This window comes from Neofelis nebulosa, chromosome 3 (genome assembly GCF_028018385.1).
Source record: "Neofelis nebulosa isolate mNeoNeb1 chromosome 3, mNeoNeb1.pri, whole genome shotgun sequence".
Lineage (NCBI taxonomy): Eukaryota > Metazoa > Chordata > Mammalia > Carnivora > Felidae > Neofelis > Neofelis nebulosa.
Window position 1 is genome coordinate 152,621,591 of NC_080784.1, and position 18,757 is coordinate 152,640,347.

The 18,757-nt window shown below is 40.3% G+C and overlaps 1 protein-coding gene across 1 annotated transcript; it reads right to left on the minus strand.

The window, feature by feature from the left end:
• Positions 1-2,819: 2,819 nt before the first annotated feature.
• Positions 2,820-14,592, minus strand: LOC131508071 (proteoglycan 4-like). The gene is made up of 3 exons (XM_058723337.1): positions 14,494-14,592; positions 12,522-12,621; positions 2,820-3,628 (listed from the first exon to the last, which is right to left on the minus strand). The coding sequence occupies exons 1-3, from the start codon at positions 14,590-14,592 to the stop codon at positions 2,820-2,822; spliced, it is 1,008 nt and encodes a 335-aa protein (XP_058579320.1).
• Between the last annotated feature and the right edge of the window lie 4,165 nt (positions 14,593-18,757).

Sequence of the window (18,757 nt, forward strand, 5' to 3'; positions counted from 1 at the left end):
ATTGCTTTGGGTAGTGTAGACATTTTAGCAATATTTTTTCTTCCAATCCATAAGCATGGAATATCTTTCCATTTCTTTGTGTCTTCAATTTCTTTCATTAGTGTTTTATAGTTCTCAGAGTACAGTTCTTTCACCTCTTTGGTGAGGTTTATTCCCAGGTATCTGACTATTTTTGGTGCAACTATAAATGGAATTGATTCCATAATTACTCTCTCTGCTGTTTCATTATTGGTGTATAGAAATGCAACAGCTTGCTGTACGTTGATTTTTAGATCCTGCCACTTTACTGAATTCATGTATCAGGATTTTTTGGTGGTCTTTCGTGTTTTCTACACAGAATATCACGTTGGCAGCAAATAATGTAAGTTTAATTTCTTCCTGATTTGGACGACTTTTGTTTCTTTTTCTTGTCTGGTTGTTTTGGCTACCACTTCTAGTACTATGTTAGATAGCAGTGGTGAGAGTAGACATCCCAGTCTTGTTGCTGGCCATAGAGGAAAATCTCTCAGTTGTTCCCCATTGAGGATGATACTAGCTGTGGGGATTTCATGGATGGCCTTTATTAGGTTGACGTATGTTCCCTCTAAACCTACTTTGTGAAGGGTTTTTATCATGAGTGGATGTTGTCTTTTATCAAATGGCTTTTCTGTCCTTATTGAAAGGATCCTCTGGTTCTTACCCTTTGTTAACATGGTGTATCACATTAATTGATTTAGGAAAATTGAACCACCCTTGTAATCCAGGAAGAAGTCCCATGTGATTATGGTGAATGATTTTTCTAATGCACTGTTGGATTAGGTTTGCTAGTTTTTTGAGAACTTTTGCATTCATGTTCATCAGGGATGTTGGCTTCTATTCTTTTTTAGTGGAGTGCTTATCTGGTTTGGTTATCAGGGTAATGCTGGCCTCCTAGAATGAATGAAGACGTTTTCTGTTTTTTGTTTTCTCCTTTTCTCTGTTTCTTGGTCCCTCCCTTCTTCTCCCTCTTTACTTTGTAATTTCTTATTCTAGGTTGAAAGCTTTTGGAGGACGTGAGGCCAGTAGGAGTTATTACTATAATATTTGCTACAAAGTGATGTGAATTTGTCTCATGCCTAGCGGGTACTAAATAAGTAATGATTGCAATGTGAGTGAAAGAGAGCTGTAGAAAAGGGCCTAACCTTATAGGGAGTGTGGAGGTGGGGAAGAGAAGTTTGCTGGTGTCTGTAATGAGGGTTTTGCTAGTTGTTTTGACTTTTTTTAACACGAGCAAAGTGTAAAAAAAAAAAAACAAAAAAAAACAAAAAAAAACTTTAGGGTTGCCTGGGTGGCTCAGTTGGTTAAGTACCCACCTTTGGCTCATGGCATGGTCTTGTGGTTCTTGAGTTCCAGCCCCGCGTAGGGCTCTGTGCTGATAGCGTGGAGCCTGGAGCCTGCTTCAGATTCTGTGTTTCCCTCTCTCTCTTCCCCTCCCCCCTTGCACTCTGTCTCTTTCTCTTTCAAAAATAAATAAACATAAAAAATTAAAAAAAAAACTTTACTGAAATTAGCCAATTAAATAATTTGGATTTCATGGAATTGAATTTGATTGCTTTAGAATGGGCTAAGTGGCTTGTTTTGGCATCAGTAGATGGAATCCTCCTTTTTGAGATGAAATGCCAGGTCATTCACTCACAATGTTTCTTAAATAGTTTCCAAGTCCCCATGGACAGGATGGGAATTTCAAGTTAAATTTTAGATTCACTTTTAAAATGTTTCTTCTTAGTATGTGGAGATCCGGGATTTGAAAAGTTATTCTAAAATAGAAGATATTTTTAAAACAGAGAAGAACAGTGATAAAAATGCCATGGGAAGTAGAGTTTCTTTTTAGTTTAACAACTTGAAAATACAGTATTTGATCCTGGCTCCAGTATCAGTCAAGCTCTTAGCTATTTAAGAGATTTTATTTGTAATTTTTTTTTTTTTTTTTTAAATTTTTTTTTCAACGTTTTTTTTTTTTTTTTTTTTTTTTTTTTTATTTATTTTTGGGACAGAGAGAGACAGAGCATGAACGGGGGAGGGGCAGAGAGAGAGGGAGACACAGAATCGGAAACAGGCTCCAGGCTCCGAGCCATCAGCCCAGAGCCTGACGCGGGGCTCGAACTCACGGGCCGCGAGATCGTGACCTGGCTGAAGTCGGATGCTTAACCGACTGCGCCATCCAGGCACCCCTTATTTGTAATTTTAAGTGGCAGTCTGGTTTTTTGATCTCTGATTTTTCTAGGTAAGCAATTTTACCAATGTTTCAAACACAATTTAACAATAAAAAATAAGATGGTGAAATAATTATATTATTAAAAGTGAAAATCTACTCTGAAATATTTCACATCTTTCATTACTTCAGTGCCAACCCAAGGAATAGTCACAACTTTACTTTTTTCTTTTCCGATATTGCCTTAGTACAGTGTAGTAGAAAGAACATTTGAATTCTAGTTCTCCTTTTATATTCACTCAGTTGCTGAGTCAAATCACCTGAACTTTCCTCTCTGGGTTCTTCTTCTATAACTAGGAAGAGAGATGGTATCTAACAACACTGTTGGAGCAGTTAAAGAAGCCAGTGTGAAAATAATTGTAAACATGCACTAAATGCTTTAAATAAATTGTAAATTGAAACATGCTCACTACTTAATATTTGTAAAGGTAAATACTAGTAGCTATAACATTACTGTAAATTAGGAAGCCTTCCCATTTCTTCAGAAGTCAAAGTACTCTCAGGGCACCTGGTGGCTCAGTTGGTTGAGCATGGGACTCTTGATTTCAGTTCAGGTCCTGATCCCAGAGTCAGGGGATTGAGCCATGTGTCAGGCTCCAAGCTCAGTGTGAAGAGAGTCTCTGGGGCTCGGCCTCTCGGGGGTCTCTGGGGCTCGGCCTCTCGGGGGTCTCTGGGGCTCGGCCTCTCGGGGGTCTCTGGGGCTCGGCCTCTCGGGGGTCTCTGGGGCTCGGCCTCTCGGGGGTCTCTGGGGCTCGGCCTCTCGGGGGTCTCTGGGGCTCGGCCTCTCGGGGGTCTCTGGGGCTCGGCCTCTCGGGGGTCTCTGGGGCTCGGCCTCTCGGGGGTCTCTGGGGCTCGGCCTCTCGGGGGTCTCTGGGGCTCGGCCTCTCGGGGGTCTCTGGGGCTCGGCCTCTCGGGGGTCTCTGGGGCTCGGCCTCTCTGGGGGTCTCTGGGGGTCTCTGGGGGTCTCTGGGGGTCTCTGGGGTCTCTGGGGTCTCTGGGGGTCTCTGGGGTCTCTGGGGGTCTCTGGGGGTCTCTGGGGCTCGGGGGTCTCTGGGGCTCGGGGGTCTCTGGGGGTCTCTGGGGTCTCTGGGGTCTCTGGGGGTCTCTGGGGCTCGGGGGTCTCTGGGGGTCTCTGGGGGTCTCTGGGGTCTCTGGGGTCTCTGGGGGTCTCTGGGGTCTCTGGGGGTCTCTGGGGTCTCTGGGGTCTCTGGGGTCTCTCTGTCTCGGGGTCTCTGTCTCGGGGTCTCTGTCTCGGGGTCTCTCTTTGTTTCGGGGTCTCTGTCTCGGGGTCTCTCTTTGTTTCGGGGTCTCGGGGTCTCTCTCTGTGCCGGGGTCTCGGTCTCTCTCTGTGCCGGGGTCTCGGTCTCTCTAGGTCTCGGTCTCGGGGTCTCTGTCTCTCTAGGTCTCGGTCTCGGGGTCTCTGAGGTGTCTCTCTCTCGGGGTCTCTCTCTCTCTCTCTCTCTCTCTCTCTCGGGGTCTCTCGGGGTCTCTCTCTCTCTCGGGGTCTCTCTCTCTGTCTGTCTTGGGGTCTGTCTGTCTCGGGGTCTCTCTCTCTGTCTGTCTCGGTCTCTCTGTCTGTCTCGGGGTCTCTCTGTCTGTCTGTCTCGGGGTCTCTCTGTCTGTCTGTCTCGGGGTCTCTCGGTCTGTCTCTCGGTCTGTCTCTCGGTCTGTCTCTCGGTCTGTCTGTCTGTCTCTCGGTCTGTCTCTCGGTCTGTCTGTCTGTCTCTCGGTCTGTCTCTCGGTCTGTCTGTCTGTCTCTCGGTCGGTCTGTCGGTCTGTCTGTCTGTCTCTCGGTCGGTCTGTCGGTCTGTCTGTCTGTCTCTCGGTCGGTCTGTCGGTCTGTCTGTCTGTCTCTCGGTCGGTCTGTCGGTCTGTCTGTCTGTCTCTCGGTCGGTCTGTCGGTCTGTCTGTCTGTCTCTCGGTCGGTCTGTCTGTCTGTCTCTCGGTCGGTCTGTCTGTCTCTCGGTCTGTCGGTCTCTCGGTCGGTCGGTCGGTCTCTCGGTCGGTCGGTCTGTCGGTCTCTCGGTCTGTCGGTCTCTCGGTCTGTCGGTCTCTCGGTCTGTCGGTCTCTCGGTCTGTCTGTCTGTCTGTCTCTCGGTCTGTCTGTCTGTCTGTCTCTCGGTCTGTCTGTCTGTCTGTCTGTTTCTCGGTCTGTCTGTCTGTCTGTCTGTCTCTCGGTCTGTCTGTCTGTCTGTCTGTCTCTCGGTCTGTCTGTCTGTCTGTCTCTCGGTCTGTCGGTCTCTCGGTCTGTCTGTCTGTCTCTCGGTCTGTCTGTCTGTCTCTCGGTCTGTCTGTCTCTCGGTCTGTCTGTCTCTCGGTCTGTCTGTCTGTCTCTCGGTCTGCCTGTCTGTCTCTCGGTCTGCCTGTCTGTCTCTCGGTCTGCCTGTCTGTCTGTCTGTCTCTCGGTCTGCCTGTCTGTCTGTCTGTCTCTCGGTCTCTCGGTCTCTCGGTCTGTCTGTCTCTCGGTCTGTCTGTCTCTCTCTCGGTCTGTCAAACAAAATTTAAAAAAAACTTACTCCGAGGAGAATTTTAATAGTTGAGCCAAAAGTGTTACTTAAAATCAAGTTAAGATAAAATCATAAGAGACAATGTTGCCTAAGAAAAATCGTGAAAGGAGATAAAATGTTACAAGTAGTTTTGCTTAGTAACCGTAAAGGGGAAACTGTGATAGGAAAGATTAATCTGGCAAAAGGAAACTTGAAATTTCGGGGGATGGGATCTCAAGGGTTCAGATCATAGCAGTATTTCAAATGGATTAAGAATCACTTGGAAATCAAAAATGCAGCTTCCTTGGCACCATTCTCTGATATTCTGATTCAGATTTGGGGATAAATCATCTGTATTTTAGGGGAAAAAAATCTATTCTAAACAAGCATCCCATGTAATTTTACAACAGAGTTAGTACATATATACCTATATACATTGCTTTAGACTTTTTCATGACATACTCAATTTATTTATCCTTATTCTTAGGAAATACTGAAGTAAGAGAAGTGATTACATTCCAATAGATTATGAATTTAGGTTAAAGAGGTCTCTAGTTAAAAGCATGCCACATAAATGTAGGTAGAAGTGAGGGGCACCTGGGTGGCTTAGTTGATTAAGCACCGGACTTCAGCTCAGGTCATGATCTCATGGTTCATGAGTTTGAGCCCTGCACCAGGCTCTGTGCTGACAACTCAGAGCCTGGAGCCTGCTTCAGATTCTGTGTCTCCCTCTCTCTCTGCCCGTCACCCATTTGCTCTCTCTCTCTCTCTTTCTCTCAAAAATAAACATTAAAAAAAAGTAAGTGAAAGAAATATTTATTTTTCTCTTAAAAATGAAGAATAGAGAATTGAATTGAATTGAATTTGGACTTATGTAATAAAGTGTAAAAACTGAAGCTCTAAAGGACTTAGGAAATAGTAGTAGATAGCTTCCACATGATCAAAGAAGTTTCTACACAGTCCGGAATAGCTGAGAAAGTCGATGTGACTTTTCCAATGTTCATATGAATCACTAGAGGGCAACATCTACTATACCTTTAAGATCACTTATCACAGAATTGTTTGTAGTTACAGAGCATGAATGCAGAGCCTGGACTAGCAGAAGTGAGAAAGATACAAGCTGCAACCAGAATTACTGCTAAGCTCCTCAGATAATTTAGCAAACTGCATGAGGCTATCAGCAGCAGCTATTTACCTACTAAATGAATTAAGGTTTTCTCCCTACTTTGGGGGAAAAAAATCAAGTAGACACAGTCCTTGTCCTCTGAAAGCCATGTACACATTCATGTAGAATATAAAACAGAGTCCTGAAAAATGGAGTCCTTTTCTTTCCAATATGCATTAGTGTTAGAAGAATCCCTTTTCTCTTTATGGAGTGTCCTGTCTGTACAGAGTGTGCCCTAGTTTTATTCTTTATATTGTATTATTTGGGCTCACTTCCTCCTTGCTTAGATTTTTTAAAAAGGAAAGAAACTTCCAATGAGGAAAGAGTCAGTAACTGACTTCCTTGTTACCAGAATCAAAGAGAAAAAAAAAATCATCTTAAAAATCATAGCTCTGATTTGCACATTTCAAGTATTTTTGATAAGTTTATATCCAGACAATTATTTTATTGTGTTTTAACGATTAAATGTTATAAAACCATTTTGGAGGAAAGTTGGTTAGAAGAATAAATGAATGAATAAAAATACACATTGATGAAATGTTCTGACCCTGAAAGATTGAGAAAAAGAGGGGAAATGCTTAGAGAACAGAGATGGGGAAAACTACAGATACAGAGGTAGGGAAACTGAACTGAGTGAAAAAGAACTGCGTGTCAAACTGGAACGTTATGTTCTAAAAGAAGCAAAGCCTATCTTTTAATTATTAAGAGATGTATAATCTAATTCTGCGGTTTTAAATACAGCAGATGGATAGCTTCCAGTTAAGTTTTCCGGACTTCATGGGTGAGACAAAATACTTTATATTTTGATATTTAGATATTACTTTATCTTCTCAAGAAATTTATGGGACCAGAGCTACCACCATACACATCATATACATGGGGAAACTGATGTTTGGCAGGTTAATTTACCGGAAGAGCGGAAACATCTGAGCAATGAGTTCAGACCCTGAAGTCTTAACCACTCTGCTTTTCTCCTTCTATGGATAGAGGTTATCTCGATAGGAGAAGAATACAGTATTAAGATCTCTGCCAGACAGTGGGCATGTAAGTCTCACAACCATTCAAAGCTGTTAAGTCCCTCTTATTTAACTGACCTAAAAATCTACGTGGAAACATCATCCAGGCCCATATTGCTCATACAATATGTGAAGTGTTGAAACACTTTGTATAAAGTTAATTTGGCTTATTTGAAATTGAGCCCATGTTTACTATTTTTAATCTAGGCATATTAATTAGCACTATTCAGAGTTAAGGAATATTTGTTAAAATCCATCCATTTTTGTGACTTTAGGGAAACAGCGGGAGCCTTGAAGGAAAAATTATGCTTTCATCCATTCATTTAATACTTTTTAAATACTTTTTAAATACTACTTTTAGAAGGCATTTGTGGATGCTAGAGAAAAAATAAGGCATTACGTCAGCCTTAAAGAAATCGAATAGTTTCTGCTTTATCTCTGACTTGATATCCTAGAATTTCATTTTGCTGTTGAATTAAGCCACTGGTCAGTGAAACTATACTTAAGAGAAAAATTCACAAACAAGTGAACACCGTGAATCTCTGAGATTCTGCCAGAGACCCACCATGACAGAGACCACACACAATCTGGGGAGGGGCAGAGAGAGAATCCCAAGCAGGTGCATGCTATAGTAACAGATAATCCCCAATCAATAGCTTAAAGCTAAAGCTTTATTTTTTACTTACGCTATCATTCCTGTGTGGATCAAATGAGAGCTCTGCCTCCAGACAGACATCATCCTCACTCTTTTTTTAAATTTTTTTTTTTTTTTCAACGTTTTTTATTTATTTTTGGGACAGAGAGAGACAGAGCATGAACGGGGGAGGGGCAGAGAGAGAGGGAGACACAGAATCGGAAACAGGCTCCAGGCTCCGAGCCATCAGCCCAGAGCCTGACGCGGGGCTCGAACTCACGGACCGCGAGATCGTGACCTGGTTGAAGTCGGACGCCTAACCGACTGCGCCACCCAGGCGCCCCATCATCATCCTCACTCTTGAAGCAGCCTACCCCAGGACCTACCTTCTTGACCATTGAACTTGGCAAAGGGAGAAGAGAACTCTGAAGCATCTCACCTCAGCATTGTATATTTTGGACTGCAGGTAGTTTATAATGCATTGCCTAGAATTACGTAGCCCTGCTCAACTACGTGGGAACTCTCTTGAAAAAAGCAATCCAATGTATTTCTAGAATGAAGAAAAAACAAGTCATGTGAATGACAGTAGTGACAACCATATTCCTCTAACAACAACAACAACAACAAACATTTCCTTTTTACCCAAATAAGATACTTAAATCGTACACATAGTTTGCAAAAACAGAGTTAAAACTTTTGACAACATGGAAATATTTTACAGGTAAAATTTAAGCCATTGATACCTTAGATGTATGTTGTTTTAAGTTAAAAAAATTTAACGTTTATTTTCTTTTTTTTATAAATTTTTTTTAACGTTTATTTATTTTTGAGACAGAGAGAGACAGAGCATGAACAGGGGAGGGGCAGAGAGAGAGGGAGACACAGAATCTGAAGCAGGCTCAAGGCTCTGAGCTGTCAGCACAGAGCCCAATGCGGGGCTCGAACTCAGACTATGAGATCATGAGCTCATGAGCTGAAGTCAGACACTTAGCCTACTGAGCCACCCGGGCACCCCTTAATGTTTATTTTTGAGAGAGAGACAGGGCGTGAATGGGGGAGGGTCAGAGAGAGAGGGAGACACAGAATCTGAAACAGGCTCCAGGCTCTGTCAGCCCAGAGCCCGACGCGGGGCTCCAACTCAGGGACGTGAGATAGTGACCTGAGCTGAAGTCGGACGCTTAACCGACTGAGCCACCCAGGTGCCCCAAATTAACGTTTATTTTTTGAGAGAGAGTCAGAGACAGAGACAGACGTTGAGCAGGGGAGGGGCAGAGAGAGAGAGGCAGACAGAATCAGAAGCAGGCTTCAGACTCTGAGCTGTCAGTACAGAGCCCAACGTGGTCTCGAACTCACCACCCGCAAGATCATGACCTGAGTCAAAGTTGGAAGCTCCACTGGCTGAACCACCCAGGCGCCACTAGAGGATCTTTTCAAATTAAGCTTAGAAGAAAAAGAAAATCACAAAAATTCTTTCTGTCTGTCCAGATTAACTTTGAAAATAGAAGTTCTTATCCCAGTGTGACAGACTGATGTGAGTGTGTGTGTGTCTTTAGTAAATACAGGTAAAGTTTACAGGTCCAAAAACTTAACAACTTTGAGGCAGATCTATAGTGCTTTTGTGTGATGGTTCAAGATAACTTGGTGGTTTCTCAACTTCTCTATTTAAATAACTTTCAAATTGTGTACATATGTCTACTAAGAGAAATTTGTTTTTACCATATTAATAGGTAGTTTGGCATTGCTAATGACTTTTTTTAAAGAAATACTATATACATTCCATTTTTTATTTCCTTGCTTTCAGAAAAGACCTTTGCTTTCTTGTTCCCAAATTCCATGTAATAGTTACTCTTCCAGTAACTGTTATGGTATATTTTATTCATTAAAAAGGACTTCAGAGGTTTTTTAAAATTCTTTTTTACTTTTTAAAGTTCACTTATTTTGAGAGTGAGAGAGTGCATGTGTGGGAGGGGCAGAGAGAGAGGGGGAGAAAGAGAATCCCAAGCAGGCTCTGCACTGTTAGCACGAGCTGGATATGAGGCTCAAATCCATGAAATGTGAGATCATGATCTGAGCCCAAATCAAGAGTCATACACTTAACCACCTGAACTCCCCAGGTGCCCCTGACTTCAGAGTTTTATGAACCATGGACAAAAACCTATTCACTTGTCACCATTCACTGAGACTGGTAGAGTTCTTTTTCTCGTTACAATTCAGTTTATAAAAATACTTAGATATTTTTCTTTTGCTATTTTTTCTTAAAGTCAAATCTGAAAATTAACTGGGTATGTACACAAAGAACTTTAAAGTAAAACCAGTTTTAAGGAGATTGCCTATAATAAAACAATCACGATATAAACATTAAGTGTCCCAGGGTACCTGTGGCACAGGCATATGAAAATTATTATGCTCACTGAGAAATGAAATGTTCCTGGTTTTCAGACATTATCAATATATAGGGGGAGTTCAAGTCCTGCTTCTATATTTAAAATATTTACTTTTTTCCCCCACATTGATTTTTTTTTTTTAAATGACTAAGCACATGTTTACATTTTATTGTAATGGCGGGTATCTGAAAGAAATGGTAAATGGATGAGATTGAAGCAATAAGATAGTAAAACAGTAAGAATGAGTTAAATATAAACTTAAAAGTTAACATTTTTCACCAGATAATAATAAAATATATAAAGTAAAGGAGACGTTATAAATGAAGTATAAGAAAATACTTATCTTTAAAAGAGAAGAAAACAAAGTATAAATTCAAGAAATATATTTCAGAGAAGGCATACTGATTAGCTTTTTTCTCACTTAAAACTTTTTAAACTATAAGTATTGTCAAGTTCTGCTATACAGAATCTACCAATTTTTCACTTAAAATAGAATAGTCCTTGAAATATTTCTTATACCACTAGGGTGCCATTCAGTAAATTGCTTCTTCATAAGCACTAAATTGCACACTAACGTCTTGAGAAAGAAAGCTATCTACTCCCTAGGATTATAAATATTATCTCATTAGTTCTAAAAACATACTCATGAGGATGGAAAATGGAAATGGGAAATATTTCTTTCATTTTAGGGGTTGAGCCATTGAGACACTGAACATAGACTATCAGAATTACCAATACTCCAAATTCTAGAACTCTCAATGTAAAATCTAATGTTGGAACTACTAAATAAGGAATTTACAACCCAGCAGGTATCTACATGTCCATGTTTGCAAAGCGTGTGCTAGAAGCTATGAAAAATCTGACTTCATAAACCTTGATTCGGTTTGTTATGATAGGGAATCCTTGCCGTGGTAATAAGGGTGGATGAATGAAAGAAATGGCAAATCAGTAAAATGAGGCAGTAGCGTGTTTAGATTAAAGTGTGGGTGAGTGGATGACACTTAAATGTTCATAATTTCCATCAAGGTAATATTAATCATGAAATAAACCATACATGACAGAAGAAGGGGACAAACATAAACCAACTTCAGACAAGAGTGTCTTAGAGAAATTCCTACCACATTTGTACTTCAAAATTCCTTCTATAACTTACCACCTTCTGGCTGTCTTTATTTTCTTCAATATTTCTTCTTAATTTCAGGGGATTAACATTTTTTTTTCATGACTTGGTTGTTTATTAGGCTCATTCGTTCACTGTGAAGCAAGATGGAGCCCTGGCATGTCATTCCTTAAGGCTGAGTCTTCCCGTGGCCCCAGTGTTTCAGTGTTGATAGTAAGGCTTCCTTGTGATGCGTGCAGAAGTTGTGGTGACCCTGAGAGCCATGCTGAATTCCTTGGGTCCTTACTGGGTCACTTATTCTGTTGGTCCTAATGCCTTGGTTCCTGATGGCATAGTTTGGCTCCATGTCAAGATCAGTATTTACTGCAAAACTGTCTAACACTACAGTTTACATTCACATGCATGTTCAGTTTTCCCCAGACCTCTGTCTTCTTCCTTCTCAAAGTCTGATTCTTCTTCTCAGGTATCAGAACCGTGGGCCTCCCTAGTCCACCTGACATGTCTGGAACTTTAAAGACCAGGATCCAAGTCTCAGTCTCCTTTTACCTAGATGATTGCTAAGTTCCTACATAAGAGTTTGAATGCAGACAGACTTGTCTGAGGAAGTAATGCTTATCTTCACTCAGTAAGCCTAAACACACAATCTGCACTACTAATGTGTGTTTTCTCAGAATAATATGCGAGTGCTTGACATATAACTAAAGAGGACACATGGGGCTGTGAGCTTGCTACAAGAATATTCCAAACCTCTGATATTTTTTTCCTTTTCAGAAGTGGTACAGTTAAGTCTTTGCGAGTCTCCTTATTAGAATTGTAACTGTCTCAGAGTCAAGTTACATCTTGCCTATTTCTAGTGTACTTCCTTCTCTCAACTTGTAAATTAAAAATAAATAGACAGTCCTGGCTTTATTCTGGGGGAAGACCCTATTTGGAGAAATACCTGGGTTCCATATTTTTGATGAATGTAGATTTCCCACTTGAAATATTTTTTAAGTTTTATTTATTTATTTTGAGAGAGAGACACTGCAAGTAGGGGGGAGGCAGAGAGAAAGAGGGAAGGAGGGAGAGAGAATCCCAAGCAGGCTCTGCACCTGCTGCGCAGAGCCTGATGTGGGGCTGGAACTCACGAAACTGTGAGATCATGACCCGAGCCCAAACCAAGAGCCAGACATTTAACTGACTGAGCCACCCAGGCACCCCCTTCCTACTTGAATTTCTTATCTTAAAACTTTTACTAATTGAGTATCTCAAAGAAGAATTTCAACTGGTTAAATTAGAATAAAAACTCATGTTAGGAAACAAAATTTAATTTTATTGTGAAATAAATTTGAATTCTAGCTTCCTAGTGCTTTTTCCTTTGAGACCTGAAAATGAGTGCTGAGGGTCATATTAGTGGCATCATTGCTTCCCTTAGCTAAGGGATCAATTTCAGTTATGTCATTGCCAGTTAAAGATGACCTTGCACTGCTAAAATATTTTCAGTGACTGGTGTCGGAGATGTCGAAGTTTTCAGCACTGTGTTTTACTCTCTGCGACTCGAGTTGGTCTCTTCTCAGTCCTTTGCCAATCCTGACCTTTTCTCTTTTCTGCAATCAGTTGAAAGCAAGGAGTTATTTCCTGTTTTCATCTTACTTTGCTCAAGCTATTGAATGGCTCTCGTACTTATACTATGTGAAAAGGGGTAAGGCAGCTAATATTCACAACTCCAACTAAATACCTTAATATGGTCAATTTTGTGGGTGAATAACATAGTACCATATCCTCTGCAATCCACATTAGGAAAGGGTCTCCAAGATGATCTTTACCCAATGGTTGTAACAGATGTGTGCCTTAGAAATTATTACCGAAATCACAATTTCATCAACATTGACCAGATTAAAACAATGGAATGTTTCCATTTTCTCTTTAATAGTGGCTTCATTTCTTTAGAAATAATCAATGGAACACTATATCATAACACCATCTCCCTTTGAGGAAGATATGATTGCATGGTGCTTTGTGATCATTAATTTTATGTGCCAACTTGATAGTGGGCCATAGGATGTCCGGACAGCTAGTTAAACGTAATTTCTCAGTGCATCTGTGAGGGTGTTTCTGGAAGAGATTAGCATTTGAATTGGTGGATTGAATAAAACACATGGCCCTCCCCACTGTGGATGTGCACCATGTAATCCTTCAGCACCTGGATAGAATGAAATGAAAGAGGAAGACTGAATTATCTCTGCCTGTCTACTGAGCTGAGAGAGACCTTGATCTTTTCCTGCCTTCCACGCTTCTGGTTCTCAGACCTTCAAACTATACCACCAACTCTCCTGGGTCTCCAATGTAAAGACAGTGGATCATGGGACTTTGTAGCCTCCATAAGTATATGAGCCAATCCCTTAAAATTATATATATTCCTTATACTATACATACATATTCCTTATAATTCCTCATACTGTGTGTGTACACACACACACACATATATCCCTTATATAATTCCATATATATATTCCTTATGTCATTCCTTATACTATATATATATATTTCTTATAATTCCTTATACTATATATGTGTTCCTTTTATGAGAGAATGTATATATGTGTGTATGTATACACACATATGTATATGTATGTGTGTGTGTTTGTGTGTATATACATATATCTCTACATGGAACTGTTGATGGAGATAGGGCTATTGATAGAGATAAAACTATTGATAGACAGGGGTGTGTGTGTATGATAAAATCTTCAGTTTCTCTGAAGAATACATGCTAAAAACCAACCTTTGGAGCAGACAAATCTGAGCTCAGTTTCTAATATTGACTCTTTTTTTTTTTTAATGTTTATTTATTTTTGAAGGAAGGAGAGACAGAACATGAGTAGGGGAAGGGCAGAGAGAGAGGGAGACACAGAATCTGAAGCAGGTTTCAGGCTCTGAGCTGTCAGCACAGAGCCCAACACGGGGCTTGAACTCACAAACCGCGAGATCATGACCTGAGCTGAAGTCAGTTGCTTAACCGACTGAGCCACCCAGGTGCCCCTCTAATACTGACTCTTAAAGTAACATTGCCAGTATGTCCCATAAATCTCTAACTTCCTAACCTGAATATATATATATATATTTTTTATCCTCATCCAGACGTCGTTTCTTATTCTTCTTCCCTTGCTCTGTGTCTCAGGAGGCTGACCTACATGGGCTACATCAAATGGACTGTAGACCTCCAGTTTCTGGCTAGGGCCAACTAACAGAGGAAATGGTAGGAGGGTCAGGGAGAGAGTTATGTTCCGTTATCCCATTTCTCTCCCTGATGACTGTGTGTCCTCCCACCTAAGGATAAACACCTATTGCACAGGGGCCTTTTCCTTTTTGCACTCAGTTACAACTCTCATGGTATGTAGGTATTTCCCCTCCCCTGACACTGTCTGGATCTGGGGGCTGCTGAGTCTTTTATAGTCTCTAGCTCTAGGATGTCTCACCTTTTTTGGAGGTGTGAAAGGGGTGTTTTTCTTTAACCTGCCAACACCTTTGTGTATTGTCCTTTTGTTAAACTCTCTTTGATTGCCTGTTTTAAGCATGCGAGGAGTATAACCTGTTCTACAGTTGTTCTCATATCTCTAAAAGAGTTGCTAATAATCTTAGAACTATGAGAATTGTATAAGACAATGCCTGCTGAGTGCATAGTAACTAAGTGGTATTTACTAATGTTAGTTTTTCATAATACAGGAGGTAAAACTTTTATTTTTGATCTGAAATAATTTAATACAACTTAACATTGTGCCATTCTGGGCACTCGAAGTAGCAGAGCTAAGAGAGCAATAGTTATGTAAAAGATCTGTTGGAGGAAACCTCTGTGAAAGATAAATGCACAAGGATAATCTTCAGAGCATATTTTGTGCCTGACATGTGAGAAGAAAGTGTGGAAAGGAAGATTAGTTGGATAGGGAGTTAGACTGTGGTCCTGTTCCAAGGACAGTTTTGGTAATGCCACTGGGGAGTCCTTGAACCAAGGCTGCCCGCTGTACAATTCACTCTTACTGTAGGAATGACCCTACACTAATATGCCCAGCTATATTCAATTACTGACTAGGAGGAACCTAGGGAGAAGTGAGGCATATGAGAAAACACATGGTGGGTGCAGTGGGGCAGTCAGTCAGTGCTACTTCTTGCTACCTGAGATTTATTTATTTATTTTTATTTTTTAAAATGTAATTTATTATCAAACTGGCTTCCGTACAACACCCAGCGTTCCTCCCAACAGGTGCCCTCCTCAATGCCCCTCACCCACTTTCCCCTCTCCCCCACCTGCCATCAACCCTCAGTTTGTTCTCAGTATTTAAGAGTCTCATATGGTTTGCTTCCCTCCCTCTCTGTAACTTTTTTCCCCTCCCTCTCCCCCATGGTCTTCTGTTAAGTTTCTCCAGATCCACATGAGTGAAACATATGGTATTTGTCTTTCTCTAACTGACTTATTTCACTTAGCATAATACCTTCCAGTTCCATCCACGTTGCTGAAAATGGCAAGATTTCATTCTTTCTCTTTGCCAAGTAGTATTCCATTGTATCTTCTTTATTCACATCTTCTCTATTCATTCATCAGTTGATGGACATTTAGGCTCTTGCCATAATTTGGCTATTGTTGAAAGTGCTGCTGTAAACATTGGGGTACAGGTGCCCCTATGCATAAGCACTCCTGTTTCCCTTGGGTAAATTCCTACCAGTGCTATTGCTGGGTCATAGGGTAGATCTGTTTTTAATTTTTTGAGGAACCTCCACAGTTTTCCAGAATGACTGCACCAGTCGGCATTCCCACCAACAGTGCAAGAGGGTTTCCGTTTCTCCACATGCTTACCAGCATCTATAGTCTCCGGATTTTTTTTATTTTAGCCATTCTGACCGGCGTGAGGTCCTATCTCAGTGTGGCTTTGATTTTGTATTTGTATTTTTCTGATGATGAGTGATGTTGAGCATTGTTTCATGTGTCTGTTGGCCATCTGTATGTCTTCTCTGGAAAAATGTCTATGTCTTCTGCCCATTTCTTCACTGGAGTATTTGTTTTTCAGGTGTGGAGTTTGGTGAATTCTTGATAGGTTTTGGATACCAGCCCTTTATCCGATATGTCATTTGCAAATGTCGTTTCCCATTCTGTCAGTTTCCTTTTGGTTTTGTTGATTATTTGCTTTATAGTGCAGAAGGTTTTTATCTTGATAAGGTTCCCATAGTTAATTTTTGCTTTTAATTCCCTTGCCTTTGGAGATGTGTCAAGTAAGAAATTGCTGTGACTGAGGTCAAGGGGTTGTTGCCTGCTTTCTCCTCTAGGGTTTTGATGGTTTCCTGTCTCACACTCAGGTCTTTCATCCATTTTGAATTTATATTTGTGTATGCCACCTGACATAAAAGTAGTGTATTTCTATAGCTCTAAATTATACTTTTAGGTGGAGTACCAAAGTTAGGTTGGCTAAAAAATAAGCAATGATGCTTTAAATATCTTATTGATATTGTCAGTCTTTGTATCTCTTCATTTGCCTACCTATTGGTTAGTGGTATCTTTTAAGAAATGTCTATTCAAGTCTTTTGCCCATTTTTAAATCAGATTTTTTTGAAAGTTTTTGTTTTTGAGAGAGAGAGCACGTGAGGAAGCAGAGAAGGATCAGGGGAGGGAGGAGGATCTGAAGCAGGGTCTGTGCTGACAGCAGAGAGCCTGATGGGTTCAAATTCACAAACCATGAGATCATGACCTAAGCCAAAGTTGGATGCTTAAACAACCGAGCCTCTAGATGCCCCTTTAAATCAGATTTTTTAACTGAGTTGTAGGAATCGCTTATATTTCAGATGCTAACTCTTTCTAAGACAAATGGTTTGCAGATATTTTCTTCATTCTGTAGTTTGCTTTTTCAGTCTGTCAATTGTTCCCTTTGCTTTGCAGAAGCTTTGGTTTTGATACAATCTCGGTTTGCTTTTGTTGCCTGTGCACTTAATGTCATTCAAAAGTATTGCCAAGACCAATGTCAAGAAGCTTTTCTCCTTAGGTTTCTTTCTAGGAATTTTATTGTTTTAGGTCTTCTATTTGTCTCTAATCCATTTTTTTGAGTTGAATTTTGTATATGGTGTGAGATAAGGGTCTGTTTTCTTTGATATGTAGATATCCAGTTTTCTCAGCACTTGTTGAAGAGATAATCTTTGCCTCCATAGTGTGTTCTTGGCACCCTAAGATCAATTGACTGTAAATGTAAGATTTTATTTATGGCCTCTGTATTCTGTTCCATTGGTCTATAAATCTATTTTTATGGACTACAGTACTATTTTTTATTACCCTAGCTTTTCCTAGAGTTTGAAGTCAAGAACTGTGATACTTCCAGCTTTGTTCTTGGTTAAGATGCTTTAGGTTTTTGAGGTCTTCCATTGTTCCTTAAGAAATTTAGGATTTTTTGTTTGTTACTGTGAAAAGTGCCATTGGAATTTTGATAGGGATAATATTGAGTCTGTAAGTAGTTTTTTATAGCACAGATTTAACAATATTCTTTTAAAAGAGGAACACAGAATATCTTCACATTCATTGGCCTTTACTGGGGTGAGGTACATTCGTTTCAGATTTTTTTTCCTCATGAAAAGATGCTAAATTTTGTCAAATGCATTTTTCTGTTGAGATGATTGTACATTTTTTCTTATTCTTAATATTGTTTATCTGTTTTACCTGTTAATGTGGTAGGTCACATTTTTGTCTATGCTGAACCATCCTTGTATCAGAGGGATAAATCCTGCTTGGTCATGGTGTATAATTCTTTTAATGTACTGTTGTGTTTGCTAGTGTTTTATGGGAGACATTTGTATCTATGTTAGATTTGGTAGTCTCTGGTTTTCTTGTGATAGCTTTGTCTGGCTTTGGTGTCAAGGTGTTGCTGACCTCATGAACTGAGCTTAGAAGTGTTCCCTCTTCTATTTGTTGCTCCTCAAAACGAGAGAGAAGGTAGGCGTTGAAAGTTCCCTTCCGATTATCTGGCACTGTGCTATGGGCAAGGGGATGGGGATATGGTTTTAATGTGTATCAGCTTTTCCTACTTGATTTAATGTGGGTATTTGCTCAGCTCCTTCTCATATAAAAGTCTCTCAACTAGTTTCTGGATTTCTCTGAGGGAATTGATGCATATGTAGCTGTTTATGTGTTGTGTCTGGAGTTTCCTTTTCTGCCATCTTGCTGACTCACAGATCCTTTCTATTCAGGACCTTTCTGTGCTAGACTCAACTGTTTGGAAGAGCTCTGCAACTGACATAAGTTTTAAAGAATAGTGAAAAAATGAACCTGACTCAAATTAAATTTGTAGACATGATCTCTTTGACCTCAGAGTTTAGGGTACTTATGGTTTTTCCTTTTTCTTTGTCTTTTTTTTTCCTTCTTTTATTTTTCCTCTTTTTCATCCTTTTTTTTCCCTTTTTATTTCTTAACTTCCTTCCTTTGATTCAACAAGGAATATACACCTAAGGGAAACTATAGGGATGTTTTAATACATGAACTTTATTTCTTTTTATAGAAATTTCTATAATTTCAAGAGGTGGAGAAAAAGCATTTCACAAAATTCAACATTTAGCTATAATAAACTCAATAAAGTGGATATAAAGGAAATGTATCTCAACATAATAAAGATCATATATGACAAGCCCATACCTAACATTTTACTCAATGGTGAGAAGCTGGAAGCTTTTCCTTTAAGATCAGGAATTAGAGGGGCACCTGGGTGGCTCAGT